General features: G+C 47.4%; 1 protein-coding gene and 1 long non-coding RNA gene across 2 annotated transcripts in view; one reads left to right on the top strand and one right to left on the bottom strand.

Moving 5' to 3' along the window:
- Positions 1-1,359: 1,359 nt before the first annotated feature.
- On the bottom strand, positions 1,360-4,151 carry EIF1 (eukaryotic translation initiation factor 1). Its single transcript, XM_081162452.1, has 4 exons — positions 3,739-4,151; positions 2,888-3,051; positions 2,667-2,768; positions 1,360-2,186 (listed from the first exon to the last, which is right to left on the bottom strand). Exons 1-4 carry the CDS (start codon positions 3,767-3,769, stop codon positions 2,142-2,144), a joined length of 342 nt encoding a protein of 113 aa, XP_081018578.1. The 5' UTR covers positions 3,770-4,151; the 3' UTR covers positions 1,360-2,141.
- LOC308569055 overlaps positions 4,102-14,578 on the top strand; it is a 26,009-nt gene continuing 15,532 nt past the window's right edge. Inside the window, exons 1-2 of the long non-coding RNA XR_014000546.1 lie at positions 4,102-4,158; positions 14,115-14,181. This is a non-coding gene — a long non-coding RNA (uncharacterized lncRNA). The remainder of the gene's footprint in view (positions 4,159-14,114; positions 14,182-14,578) is intronic.

The raw sequence follows: 14,578 nt of genomic DNA, 5'->3' as shown, positions 1-14,578 counted from the left end.
CCAAATGGTCCTACCTTAAGGATCCTCATACACACTGGGTGCTTTCACCCCTGGGCCTTGACTCCTCTGCCTAGAATGCCCTGCTTCAGATGGCACCCTGGGCTCGGATGGGAGTGGGGAAGATTTCCCAATCCTCAGAGATCCTGTGCTCTTCAGTTAAGCCAGTGGTGGCACTGGCCTATTTCTGCCTCATGTCAAGGCTGTGCTGGTCTTACATCCCATCGGGTGTCTGCTTGACTCGCCTTTGTGTGCCTCATGATCCCCAGCTGCACTGGACAAACTAAGACTCACTGTCTGCAAGTAGAGCTACTTAAGTTGCAAAGGTACAGGTCTAGTGGGAAGAACAGAAAGGGTTCTAGATGAGGCTCTATCACTTAGATGGTTTTCTCAACCATCAAATGGAGACATGCTTTATTTTCAGGCCTGAGATACACCCATATCACATCAATTGGATCAGTGTTCACAAACCTCCTGTTATATGTTCACACATAATTGTTTTGGTGGGTCCAGACAGCCGATTTAATACTGGTGTTGCTAGCTTACCTCAGAATAATCCTATTTGAGAAAACTGGAGGTCCTTAGAGATGTTAACAGCCTAACACAGGACCTGTACAACCTATGGCATGATTCCCTCTTATTTCATCCCATCTTCTGTGGTCCTCTGTGGGTTTGGCCTCCAGTATTGCCTCTAGAAGTTTCTCTACAAAAAGCCCTTTTGTTGTACTCAAATCTTGGTTTTAAACAATGCCACTTGTTGGAGCCAAGTGGTAGGTTTATTAAATGGACCAATTTTGTGGGATCTTGTTGCAAGCCTCTATCAGAGATTAGAATCTATTTTCAGGTCAATTGCCACCGGCTTAGCCTCTCACCAGACCTTCTCCACACCCACTTGTTCCAGGTTGACCTTTGCCTACAAAACTGCAGTTGGCAACAAATAGGAAGTGTTGATTCCTTATAACCTTAGCAGTTGGAAGCGTTATTTCAGTATCTGAAATTAGGGCTGGTTATGATCCACATGCTGGGAGAATTAGATTGTGTTTAACAGAACGGACCCAGGAGACCTTGATATACTTTGTTATTGTCCTTTGTCAAGAGATAGCCTCTTAATATTCAATTTCTGCTTCTGAAACACTTTAGTCACTTACACTTTTGCATACCTTTTCTAGGGGTTTATAGCTTAGGTGAAGTCCCATACCTAATTTTGGGACTTGAAGGAACAAGCTCACTAAAGGTTTTCTTGGTCTGTTTGTTCAGGCCCGTTGAGCTCTGGGTACAGACAGATCCCCTGACCACTTCTGTGGTTCCTTTACACACACAAGACTGACTGTATAGTATATAAAATAGAACCTGCAAGTCAGATGTTTCTGAAAACAAGTTTTATTTAAATAAGGGTTTAAATACATTACATAACATTAAAACTGAAGGGGGGAAAAAACCCAAAAATCAGTTTACTTCACATGGCATTGGGCAGCTGTTGCTAGTAAGTTGCAAGCTCTATAGCTAGCTACACGACTGACACATCAGTTTGAAATCTGTTCCCTTGTCAAAAGTTTAACTCTGATAGAAGGCTGGCCTCAAATTCTGGTGTTTGGACATCAATTAGCAAGGATATGTCTGGTCAAAAAGACCTTGGTGGCAAGCCAGATATCCTTATCACCCTCACTAGAGGGAAGGTGGCTGCTCTAAGCTCCATCCACCTGCTCAGGTTAGAGATCTTTTGACTACGGAAGGCCCCCTCTAGTGGTACAGATGCCGTTGCTGCCTTACCCCTCTCCTCTCAGCTTCACCGAAGGCTGTTCAGGTGGTGACATTCTCTGAGGGCAGGGAACTCTTGTGAGGAGCCGTCTGTGATCTTGGGGCTCTGGGCTTGGCCGAAACATCACGTTATTGCTTTGTTTCAGGCTGGACACTGCCAGGCGCCTACTGCTTGACCTCTGTTTAAATGAGGGACTTCAAGACTAGACAGCATGGCTCTTTTCAGTTTATTGCATGAAGGAGTTACACTAGTCCAAGTTAAAAGCAGACCCCAAATGGTTACATTATACAAGCTGTGAGGTTTTTAAACTTGTGACAAGGGACAGAAGGGAAATTCTACTCATTGCAAGGAAATCCTCACTTATGCTTCAGTGAGCCAAAAGCACTTAAAACCCATGAACCTTCAGCTGGTCGTCCTTAGCCAGTCCAATCTGCAAAGAAAAGAGGGCAAAGTTTTAAAGAGTGGATTGAGAGAGTTAAAATCTCCAATTCTGGTGCAAAACAGTCCTGTCTTCCTGCTTCTACACTGGGCAAGGAAAGTCCAAGAGCCAAGGTGCATACTTCAACCACCACGAGCACAGTGGTTCTCAACTCAGGGTACTCAGTTAAAAACCAATGATGTAATAGAATTTTAGCACTTAGGGAACAGCCAACCAGACAACCTATTTATTTTCGTACCTGTCCATGCAATTTAAGCATGTAATCTTTAAAAGTACATCCACTGAAAAAGTAAACTTAAGGCAGACAAGTTCCTTTTGTTTCTGGAAATACATTTGTCCATGCGCTACAAAACCATTTTGCTCAGCCTTACAAAATGAAAACTTCTGTTTCCCCAGCAGAAATTAAAAGACTGGGCAGGATCTGAGATTAGCCAGGGCAGAGGCTCAAATGCATCAAGTGACCGAACTCACCTCTACGAGGAACTGGCATATGTTCTTGCGCTGGTCACCCTGCAGCTGAATTACTTCTCCATATTCTGGATGCTCAATTACAGTACCATTGCAGGCAAATTTCTGCAAAGGAAGCAAGGCAAATTAGGCCTAACAATACTAATAACCCCCTTTGGGAAATAATACAACAAACATCCCCACGTGAGCACGTTAAATGTGAATTTCCTACAATGAAAACCTACCTTCTTAAAAGCCTTCACTAGTTTCTTTTTATCGTAATCATCAGCGATCCCTTGGACAGTAGTAAGGGTCTTCCTGCCGTTTCTCTGTTGAATTCTTATATGGATATAATCCTCAGTGCCAGCAGGAAGCAGATCATCACCCTTACTTGCATCAGCAAAGGGGTCTGGGAAGAAAGGTTAAGTTTAGAGCCGTTGTGGCTCAGATACCACTGTCACCCTCCCCTCCCGCTGTATCTTTTGTTGAGTGCAGAAAACTAATACTGAAATCGCCAAGGACTGGGTCAGATCAGACATGTCCTTTGTGGGCTCTCCCGGAACAGGTCAATCCGGGACGACCGGGTTTCCAAGCCCAGTCGAAAGCCTGGGCCTCCTGGCCCGCCCTCGAAAACCGATCACGTGTCGGGGGAGCCAGAGCTGGCCGGCAGCGCCCCAGTCGGCTGATGCAACCGGCCGGAACCCGAGCTCCGAGGCGGGGCCAACTTCCCGCCCCATTGGCGCGCGCGTTTGTCACTTAGGGCTGGTGCCGCCTCCCTCCGGGGTCCGCGACAACGGCGGTGACGTAAAGGACGTGACGCGCGGGAGGAGGGCGGGTGTGGCCCGCGGTGGCCCCGGAGCCATTAGTAAATGCGCCACCCGAGCCAAGGGCTGACCTCTCGTCCTATTCTTCCGGTCACACTCAGCGGCCGACCCCAAGGCCCAGTCCCCACTGCCTACGAGACCAGACATGTTCCCTCCGCATACGTTTACTTAAACCCAGAGCGTCTGGAAGCTTTCCGAGCCCCATCTCCGGGCCTAGACAGCCCCGCCGCCCCGCCCGGGCCTTCACCCCGCGGGACCTTCCCGTGGCTTACCGAAAGAGTGGAGGTTCTGGATAGCGGACATACGATACGATTCCTTTTCCTCGGTGGAAACGGCCTGCGGAAGGCTGCGGCGGGAGAAGGCGGGCGGGGGGGACGGAGCGTCGGGAAGCGAGGGGGGCTCAAGGGGAAGGTTGCTGAGTCCTCGGCGGCGGCTCAGTCACTGGGGCGAAGGGGCGGCGCCTTAATCACTTATATAGCCGCCCCTGCGTCGCCAACGCGCTGCCCTCACTTCGACCCCGCCCACGGCGTCGTGCCCCAGCGCCCAGGCGCTGTCGCTTCCTATTGGTCCCGGGATGGGGACGCGGAAATGCGCTCGTGCAGGAACTCAGTGCTGCGCTTGCGCAGGAACTCAGTGCTGCTGGAAGGGGGAGGGAAAGCTTGGTCGGTCTACGTGCCTGTGCGGTGCGGCAGGTAGGTGTCGGCGGCGAGGAAACGGGCGCGCCTGCGCACTGGGTGGCCTTTCATGGTGCGTGGTTTTGACCCCGCTGCAGCCCCGCCTACGCCAGAAGGGGTTTTTGTGGGGTAGGCTGGCTGCCTTCAGCGGGGGTCTGGATGCCGAGCCTCCAAAACTGGGCGGGTGACCACTGCCTCGTGCTCGCCTAGTTACCCACTTCCCCTTTCTTTACAGATTTAGGGTGGCACTTTAACCCGCATACAATAATATAACCCAAACTTCGTTAACCTAAAAATAAAAAGGCCTGTCAAAGTGAGAGACCACAAGGGTTTATTGGAGCTCAGGAAGAACAGCTATTTGGGAACCATTAATTTCAGGCAGAAGCCCCAATGATGTTCCCATTAGCAGTGGGGAACAATTACATAAATAGAAGGAAGGCATTTCTGTTGGTGCAGATAACGTGGTGATGTTAATTTTATACAATGTGTGTAATTTTCAGTCCAGTAATCAAAATAACTGCTTTCTTGTTATCTTTGTAAATAGTTCTTCGGGACACAGTGTTGTCCCAGGCCCCGTCCAAAGGTTAGTTTGTCCTGTGCTGACATTCCAAGGTTTGAGGTATCAGCATGCGAGGCAGTGCCTCCGCTTGGCGGCTCTGGCTCCATTTTAAAATATATATGTATTTTGACAACCTTAACTTCATGATTTAGATTAATTTATAATAATGATATCTAAGATATCATTAGATGAACCTAACCTAAAGATGTGTGAATCTCTAAGTTTATCACTTCGATCATCTAAGGAAAGAATGCCCAGCTCATTGGCATGAGTTCAAGAGACAGTAACTGATTCTGGGGGAGAGTAACTGATTCTGGGGGCCAGAGAAGGATTCAGGCACTGGAAGAGTGTTACTTGCGTCATACAAATTGTGCAGGGTAGAGCCTTCCCAGCTAGATGAACTATTTCCTTCAAAGCGGTCAACGTTTCTTGCTCTTTCAATTTATTAATTAAAATGCTCTCAGTTGCCGGGGTAAATAAAGTGGTTTTAGACTCCAGGGCCTCCAGGTGCCAAGCAGGTAGGGTAACGGAGTGCAGACAGCAAAGTGGGACGTCATGGGGTGTGATGGGGGCTGGGTAGAGAGTTACAGGCTGCAGGGATTACTCACCAGCAGCCCATTGTCCTAGATCTTTTTCAGGAGAACCTGGAAATCCAGATATTTATATGTAAAAAAAAAGATCTCTTGATTTTTAAATGTTGCCAATAAATTGAATTTTTGGACACCACTGTTGGCTCCATAGACTGCAAAGTGAGAACCTGCTCAATAAAAACCCCGAGGGAGTAAAAGCTAGGTGGACTTAATAGTTCTGATTCTGTGTTTACTAAGTAATCTTCTGAATAATTGGCTTCCGTGATATCAGGAAGGAGGAACCATGGCCAGAAGTCGTGGGTATTCAAATTTTAATCCCACCCCAGTCTAAGGAGCGAAGGACCCCACCTGCCCTCCACCTGGGAACCTTCACACTCACAGCCGTGGCTGTGCTTGAAAGGGGAAGGGGAGGGGGAGAGTGACTGACTCAGAGCTATCCCTCCAGGTGCGCACACATATGAAAATTTAAAATAATAATGTGGTCCAGTTTGTCAGTCTTACCTTTTAGGAAAAGGTCTTATTGAAGAAATCCTTTCTCTGCCCGGAGTTTGTAAAGATATTCTGTATTTCCTTTTGAGAGTCTTAAAGCAGCTTTGCTTTTCACTCTTAGGTCTTTAAGCCATCTTGAACTTATGTTTGTGTGTGGTGTGAGAAGGGCTCTAATTTTTTTTCCTATACGGATAGCCAATTGCTCTGGCGCCATTTATTGAATGATGCATCTTGGCTCCACTGATTCATCACGCTGCCTTTATCATAATCGTGTTTCTGCATGTGTGCGGGTTCGTTTTTAGAGTCTTGGCTCTGTTCCACTGGTTTGTTTATCTCCAAGCCACACCCTCTTAATTAGAGGCGCCCTACACAGTGTCTTGATGGCCAATAGGATGAGCACCTCCATTTTGTTCTTCAGAATTACCTTGGCTCTTGTTGGCCCTAGGTCTCCGCTCAGACGTATGGTGTATCACCCCCCCCATTCTACACCACAGCGGTTCTATGAAGCACCCCAAATTTTCTCATTTCAGGGTGTTGGTGCCTGCTCTCCCTGTACTTGGTACATTCTTTCTTCCTCTTTGAAGACATATAAGAACTTTTAATATTATAACTTGTGGCCCAACATGTGGATTTTTTGCAGTGTGAACTCTCGAGACTGCTTACAGAGGAAGGCTCTGCTCCTTGGACTTGGAAACTGCCTGCAGAACCAACAGTCTCTCTGTGCTGCTTGATTTCTGTTGATAAATAACCCAAAAGCTTTCATTCTAAAGCCTAAACAAGAAGTAGGACTGTGACAGTTGCCTAATCATACGCTACCCATTGTTCTTATATCACAGCCCCAGTTGCTGAACACTGGGTCAGCCGGCTGCTGAAAAGTTCAGTTGCCCCCATCAGTCAGAAAACAAGTGATGTAAGTTTGTGGTCTTGCTTCTCCTAGCAACCCGTCTCTTTAATCATCAGCTCCTTGCAACTATTGTCTTTAAAAACCCAGCCCCGTCCTCTCTGTTTTGGGACATGTCTTTGGTTCATACCGAGGGGATGTCCCGGATTTGCAAATCATATATGAATCAAGCTCCCCTTTTAATTTCCTTTGGAATTTTTGTTAACACCTTCATTTGGCATCTCCCACTCATCCTTCCGGACTGAGCTGGGGTTATCTGTTTTTCTGAGAAGACTGTGTTTGGAGGGAGCCCTTCTTTGCGCCCTCACTATTTTGGCGTCTATCACACTGCCTTGTGCCTCCCTGTTCCTTGGACTGCCTACATAAATTGCTGAGCCCACCTTATGTTCCCTCCTTAATCCCCAATGTATAAAAGGAATGGCAAAACTGGCCTTTTTTGAGCATTTGAGGGTCTTGCTTCCTGGCAATGCCATCACTTTGGCTCAAAACAAACGCTTATAAAAATTCTGTACAGGTTTGGACCTTCTTACCTTGACATCCATGAATCTGGCCCTGCCTTCCCTTGTTTGTCTCCCTGCCTGGCTGTGAACTCTACTGTGTATGTGTGATAGGTACCTGGCACACAGTGGGTGCTCAGTGCTTATCAAATGAACATGTGGACATACAATGTAGGTGCTTAGTTACTAGGGATGGCTCCAGACTATGACCTCTGCCACCCTTCTCCTCCTTCCCTCCCTCCCCCTCCCTCCCCCCTCCTCCCTCCCCCCTCCCCCCTCCCCCCTCCCCCCTCCCCCCTCCCCCCTCCCCCCTCCCCCCTCCTCCCTCCCTCCCTTCTTTCTTTCTTTCTTTCTTTCTTTCTTTCTTTCTTTCTTTCTTTCTTTCTTTCTTTCTTTCTTTCTTTCTTTCTTTCTTTCTTTCTTTCTTTCTTTCTTTCTTTCTTTCTTTCTTTTTTTCTTTCTCTCTCTCTCTCTCTCTCTCTCTCTCTTTCTTTCTTTCTTCTTTCTTCTTTCTTTTTCTTTCATTTTTTAAATATATCCTTATTGATTTCAGAGAGAGGAAGGGAGAGGGGGAGAGAGAGAGATAGAAACATCAATGATGAGACAGTCATTGATCGGCTGCCTCCTGTGTGTCCCCACTGGGGATCGAGCCTGCAACCCGGGCATGTGCCCTGACTGGGAATCTAACCGCTATCTCCTGGATCATAGGCTGATGCTTAACCACTGAGCCACGCCTGCCGGATGCCACATTTCTTTTTTAAAGGTTTGATTCTGGGCTTCAAAAGGAGCTTCTGGACCTGGCCTTTTGGTGCAGGGCAGGGAGGTGGCCCCGGGTAAGCCACATTTCCCAGCCTTTCTTGCAGGGGTCTGTTTACCTCTCAGGGCTGTGTTTTATCTCCCATAAAAGGAGAACCAGGTAATTTCTAAGGCCTTTCCTAGGTCTAACGTCCAAAGCTCAGTGCTCCCAGGCTGGGAGCATTTTGAAGGAGGGGCTGCAGGAGTTCACCATCCAGTGCAGAGGCTGGTCTGGCCCTGGGAGCTTGTGGAGTAGTGATGGAGCTAGGGTGAATTAGTCTCAAAGTGACATCTGAGCCCTCTGTTAACACTGTCTCAATCATGACTCTGCCCCTAGTTCTGAGGTTCTGGCCGCAGCAGTCAGGGGCAGGGGACAGAACACAGGCCCTGGAGTACCTGACCCTGAGTATCTTCCTGCCTGAGCGACTCAGTCTCTCCCAGCCTGCATTTTCCTCCTCTGTACTAAGGGACAACGGTTCCTTTCCCTTAGTCTCTTTAGGGGGATTTGAGGAGGAGAATATTTGTAACAGGATAAATATGTAACTTTATCAAATCACTAAATCAATTATACCAAATTCCCAGAGGGGAGGGAGAGCGAGAGCGCCTCTCAGAGCAGTGGGGACAGGAACAAGCCCCTCAGAATGGCGCATGGCTGTGTGGGACACTTGGGGACCCTCAGCCTCGATAAAACTCCCCAGGGCCCCAGACTTGGCACGGAAGCAGCAGAATCTCCCGCCAGGAAGGGATTGCATCCTCTGTGGAAATAGGTGTCTCCATGGTAACCAGGGCAGGTGGATGATCTGGTCCAAGGTGCCTCCCCGATGCTCTGGTGCTACAGAACCCTGTGACCTAGAGAGAGTCCTAGGGAACACTGGAGCCCCTGTCACATCCAAGATAATTTCTGAGCAGCCTGGTGGAATGTTAACTGGCACAGGATTTAACTTGATTTAAAGAAAGTCAAATGTGACATTTCTTGCATTCTTTATTTGGGAGCTATCACCTGTGTATGTGAATGGCTGGAATGGTGCATGCCCCTCCCCTGCCTACTCCTCTACACACACACACACACACACACACAAATTTCCAGCGAATGAAGGTGTTATTCTTGCCACTTGGGTTTGCTCAGCTTGCCCCAGTGTGAGATGTGCGTGTTAGTTGTCAGTTGGTTCTGACCCTGTGGGGTTCTCCTGGCAACGCATCACCCCTTCAACATGAGGGAACCTGTGGGGGGCTGGAAGTGATCTTGATCTTGATCCAGGTGGTGAAAATTCGTCAAGCTGGACCCTATATGCTAGTGCGTTTTTGTATGTATGTCAGTTACACTTTACCAGCCTCCCCCCTCCTTCCCCAACCCAGCCAGGCTTTTTTCTTGTTCTCACATTTTTTCCCCTTGCCAGGGACTCACTTCTGCCAACCCAAGGCAGGAACTCCTGCTCAGTTCCCCTTTGCCTCTTTGCGGGCAGAGCATGTGCTTTCTCCATCCTGCTTTCCACTCCTTCCCCTCCTCTCCTTTCTCTTCCTCCAGGAAGCCCTCCAGGAGCCCCCGTAGAGGGGATGAGGGGGAGGTGGCCTTGCTTAGGTAGGGAGATAAAGGCCTTTCCTGTGACAGTTTGCCTTAGTGGAACCAAATCGTAGATGTGTGTGGGAGGGTGAGGGGCACGATTCTCTTTATAGAAGTATTCCAGGTTATAAAAGAGGAAGGAATGATACAGTTAGAATATGGCCATTTTGCAACCCCTAATGAATGAATGGATCTGGGCTTGATCATCAATGGCTGTTAAAGTCACCGAAAGAGAAACAGCACGGTTCCCTAGGACCATCTATGAATCGCTACTGCTGAGAGGGAGGAGCAAGCCCTAAAAGTGATCAAGACTTTTGGTCTAACTAGCAAGTTTCAAGCAATGCAGAGGACAGAGGAACATGCTGAATTATACCACGGGAATGCGATCAGCAAAGTCCAGACTGGAAACTTTCCAGGACCAGTGATCTTTTCTACAACAAATAAATTGTGGGAGGGGAAAGCAGAGAGATAGGGGAGATTCTTATAGTTTCAAAGACTCATGATGCACACACCCAATTGCTTTGTGTGGATTTTACATGGATCCTGAATTTTAAAAAAAAAATCAAAAAAATCTATATTTATTGATTTCAGAGAGAGAAAGGGAGAGGGAGAGAGAGAGAGAGAAACATCAGTGATGAGAAAGTCATTGATGATCCTCCTCCTGCGGCCCCCCTACTGTGCGCAGACCTGGAATGGAACCGAGATGTCCTGGATCATAGGCTGATGCCCAACCGCTGAGCCATGCCGGCTGGGCCTGAGTTTTTAAAATATTGTCATTTATAAGACATTTATAAGTTGTCATTTATAAAAATTAAATAATAACCATAGATTTGATTATATTAAGTGTGATATTATGGTAAAATAAGAAATATATATTTGGTCTCTGCTGCCAGTTTCTGGCACAGGGGTCCTAAAATCCTTGTAATTTTCTTGAGTGATAGGGGTGCTAGGAACATCATTTATGACACTTTTTACTCCTAGTCCTGGGTTTTTGACACAAGAGCCTCTAGGATGCTTGGAATCTCGAGTGGTGAGTGTCTTTATTTATCCTAATGAGATGATTGGTGGCTGGGGCTAGACAGCTTTAGGATGGGGACTGGTGCCAGAGGAACCAACCCTGGATTAGAGGGTTGGAACTTTCAGCCCCACACCCAACCTCCTCCGGGGAAGGGAGAGGGACTGGAGATTGAATTAGTCACCAATGGCCAGTGATTTAATCAATCATGCCTACATAATGGAACCTCCGTAAAAAGTTTAAACAACAGGGTTCATGGAGGCTTCCAGGTTGGTGAACACACCCATGTGCAAGGTGGATGATGTACCCCAACTCTATGGGAACATAAGCTCCTGAACTTCCAGACTTTGCATTATCTACCTCTCCACCTGGCTGTTCATCTGGATATTATATTTTATAATAAATAGCCTTTATAATAAACTGGTAATAGTAAATAATGTGTTTCCCTGCATTCTGTGAGCTATTGTGGCAAATCATCAAATCTGAGAGGGGGCTGTGGGAACCCCGGATTTGTAGTCAAGCCAGACAGAACTGTGGGTAACCAGGGGACCCACTACTTGTGATTGACGTTGGAAGTGGGGGGCAGTCTAGTGGGATTGAGTCTTTAACCTATAGGGCCTGTGCTAACTCCAGGTAGATAGTGTCAGAATTGCTTGGGTTAGAAAACCACACATTTGGTGTCAGAAGTCTTAGAGAAACAATTTTCCTTCATTAAAGAATTATTATTAATTATTTTCAGTTGATGATTGCATGTGCTTACATTGAAGAAAAAGGGTTTTTCTCTCTAGCTACATACTGAAATGTATGAAATGCTATGATTCTTGGGATTTGTTTAAAATTAATATGAGGTGGGTGGGGGTACAGATCAAGATTGTCCATGAGTTGATAATTGTTGACTTTGGGTGATGGGTGCATGGGGGTCTGTTATATCTTTTTTTTTTTTTACTTTGGTGCATGGTTTAAGTTTTCCATAATAAAAGAGTGACAAATATATATCTTGAGTCTCTTTCTGTGCTAATATACAGAATTCTACAGCAACATTTTTAATGGCTGTGATATTTTTTTAATCTAAATGTTGCATAAATAATGTAACTGATCTTTTGTTAGACATTTAAATTGTCTCCAGTCCTCTGTTCTCATCAACAACACTAAATGAACATTCAGTGTATATTGATAATTCAATGTATATTTCCTAGGATAAATTCCTCTGAATGGAGTTTCTGGGTTAGTACATAAGCATATCTTTAAGGTGTCTGCCAACTTGTCCTCCAGAGACAAATTGGTTCACATTCCCTCCAGCAGCCCTCTAGAGGGAGGTCCTCACCCCTCTCTCCCAGTGACTTCTCACCCTCCTCTGTCCCTGGACTTCTGTGATGCTCTCTCAGATCTCTGCTAAGGGCTTTACAAATCCTGTTCATCCATGTGACATTTAGCTGTCACACTGACCCAATGAAGCAGGTACTTTTCTTATCTCTGTTGTATATATGGGGAGGCTGAGGCTCAGAATGGGTCAGTAACCAAGGTCACACAGCACCTAATAAGCTGTGATTGGCTTGCAGAGCTGCCTGATAGGGGGCCTGGCCTGATAACCACTGGCTATAGTGACGGGCAGTCTCCCTTTGCCTTCGATGCTGGCTCCCTATCTTTCTCTCGACTCCTACTGAGACAGCTCAGGGATTTGGGCCCAGGAATAGGAAATACAAGGTGACCAGGAAGGCAAGTTAAGACCAGGTGGTCAGAAAGAACTCGAGTAAAAAATGTCACCACCCTTCCACTCCCTGGCCTACTTAAAAACTCAGAGGTAGCTGATTTTATCTCCCTGCTTAAACTACTGACCCGCATCTGCAGTTGATCAAGGTTTGACCACTATTCAACCTTCCTAGGGGAGCAGTGATGAGCAGTCTTACATCTTGTCCCCAGGGCTAACATAATTACTAGGCGACACAGTAACTTCCTGGAAAAGGAAGTCCTCCAACCTTGAAATAAAAAATTTTGCAAGCCTGCCCTTTTCAAAAGAGCCAGACTTTCCCCACAAGCCCATGTCAGCTTATAAAAGCAGCCACGCAGTCTTACCAGGTTTTGTTCAGTGGTTAGAGCATTGGCCTGCAGACTGAAGGGTCTCAGGTTCAATTCAGGTCAAGAGCACGTACCTTGGTTGCATGCTTGACCCTTGGCCCCAGCCGGGAGGCCACCAGACAATGTGTCTTTCTCACATCCATGTTTCTCTTTCTACTCTCTCTCTTTCTCTCCTTCTCCCCCTCTTCCATTCTCTCTGAAAAGCAACGAAAAAAATATCCTCTAGTGAGGGTTAAAAAAAAAAAGCAGCCAAGCAGAGCCAGCCCCTGAGCCAGTTCAGACGACTTTCCTTTCCTCTGTGCTGCCTCCCTTGTGCTTGAGCATAACTTAAAATCTGTCTGGAAGCTTCTCTGGGGTTTCCTCTCTATTTTTACCTTGGGGAACCCCAGAACTCCAACACCGGTAATACTACAAGGCCCCAAACTTCTGATTCCTGCTCCCTTGGGCATCTTATTCCTTCCTTCTTCCGTGGCAAACTCATTCCCCATCTATGAAGGTGACGCCTAAATTTCTATCTTGACTTAGTTCACTTCAAGGGTTTCCATTTTCAGGTCTGCCTCGGAGGGAGTGTCCAGATCGCAGTGGCCCTCCGAACCAGAAACATCTCTGGGGCACAGGTCCTTGGCTCAGGGCTCTGCTACCTCCTATAAGAACCCTCACTTGTCTGATTCTCAGTTCCCTCTTGTGTAAAAATTGGGAAGCAACATATAGGGTTGGGAAACAGTACAGCAATTTTTCAAAACACTAAACACAAAATTACCCTATGATCTATATCCATTAATGAAATATTATTCGGCCTTGAGAAGGAATGGAATTCTTTCTTACACACGTTACAACATGGAGTAACCTTGAAGACATGTGCTAAGTGAAATAAGCCAAACAAATAGACAAATACTATATGATTCTGCTTATGTGAGGTATCTAGAGTGGTCAAGGTCATAGAAACAGAAAGCAGAATGGTGGTTGTCGGGCTGGAGGAACGGAGAGCGAGGAGTTACTGTTTCATGGGGACAGAGTTTCAGTTTGGGGAGATGAAAAGGTTCTGGATGGTGGTGCTGGATGCGCAATAACGTGAATGTACTTAATGCCACTGAACTGTACACTTAAAATGGTTAAAACTGGATTTTTCTTAGAATCGATGTTTTCCTGCCTCCCTGCCTTGCTCAAGGCGGTCCCTCCCCCGGAGCACCCTGCCACATCCACCTGCCCCTTAAGCCCAGCGCCAGCGCCACGTGCTGCCTGAAGCCTTTCCTGGGCCTCCTCTAGCGCACCTGGGCCCCCTCTGTCTTTGGAACCGTTTGCATGACCTACTCTGGTGGGTATCTGGCGCCGAGTTGAGTTTTGGGCCATGTCATTTGGAGGCCACCGTGCTGGAGTATAAGCTCCTTCAGGGCCTGGACTGTGCCTTATTCCTTGTATCCCTGCAGCCCCAACGCACTGCCCACTTTTCACTCAACCCAAGCGTTACTTTGAATTTTTTGCCCAACTCAGACCTGCGGAACAGGCTCACTTCCTGCGGAGACCACAAGATGGCAGCATAGGCCAGGCTTCCTGACAGGTGAGGCTGTCCTTCCACTTGCCCAGGGACCAAAGCCCTAACTTGTAACCCGGTCCCCAGGAGGGGGCGGAGGAGGGGCCTCTCCCTAGGGTAGGGCCCCAGCTAGCGGCCTGTAGTGTGGTCTCCGGTTCAAGAGAGACCCAGATGGTGTGGAAGGGGCGCCAGGCAGGGGGTTGGGAAATTTGGGGCCTGTTTCTGCGCTGCGGTCTGGGCCCTGTGTCTCGGTGTACCAGGAAGGGGCCATCACAGAGTCCAGCCTGTGGCAAGTGCCCGTGAACATTCACCTTCTTGCCCTCTCGCAGCCCTCCTGCAGTTTTCCAGAAGGTAAAATGATGGCTGCACTAAGAACCTGACATTCACCACTTTCTCTACCTTTCTGGGATTCACCGTGGCTCAG

This window comes from Miniopterus schreibersii (assembly GCF_964146895.1).
Source record: "Miniopterus schreibersii genome assembly, chromosome: 16".
Classification (NCBI taxonomy): Eukaryota; Metazoa; Chordata; class Mammalia; order Chiroptera; family Miniopteridae; genus Miniopterus; species Miniopterus schreibersii.
This window is presented reverse-complemented; position numbering and strand designations above follow the sequence as displayed.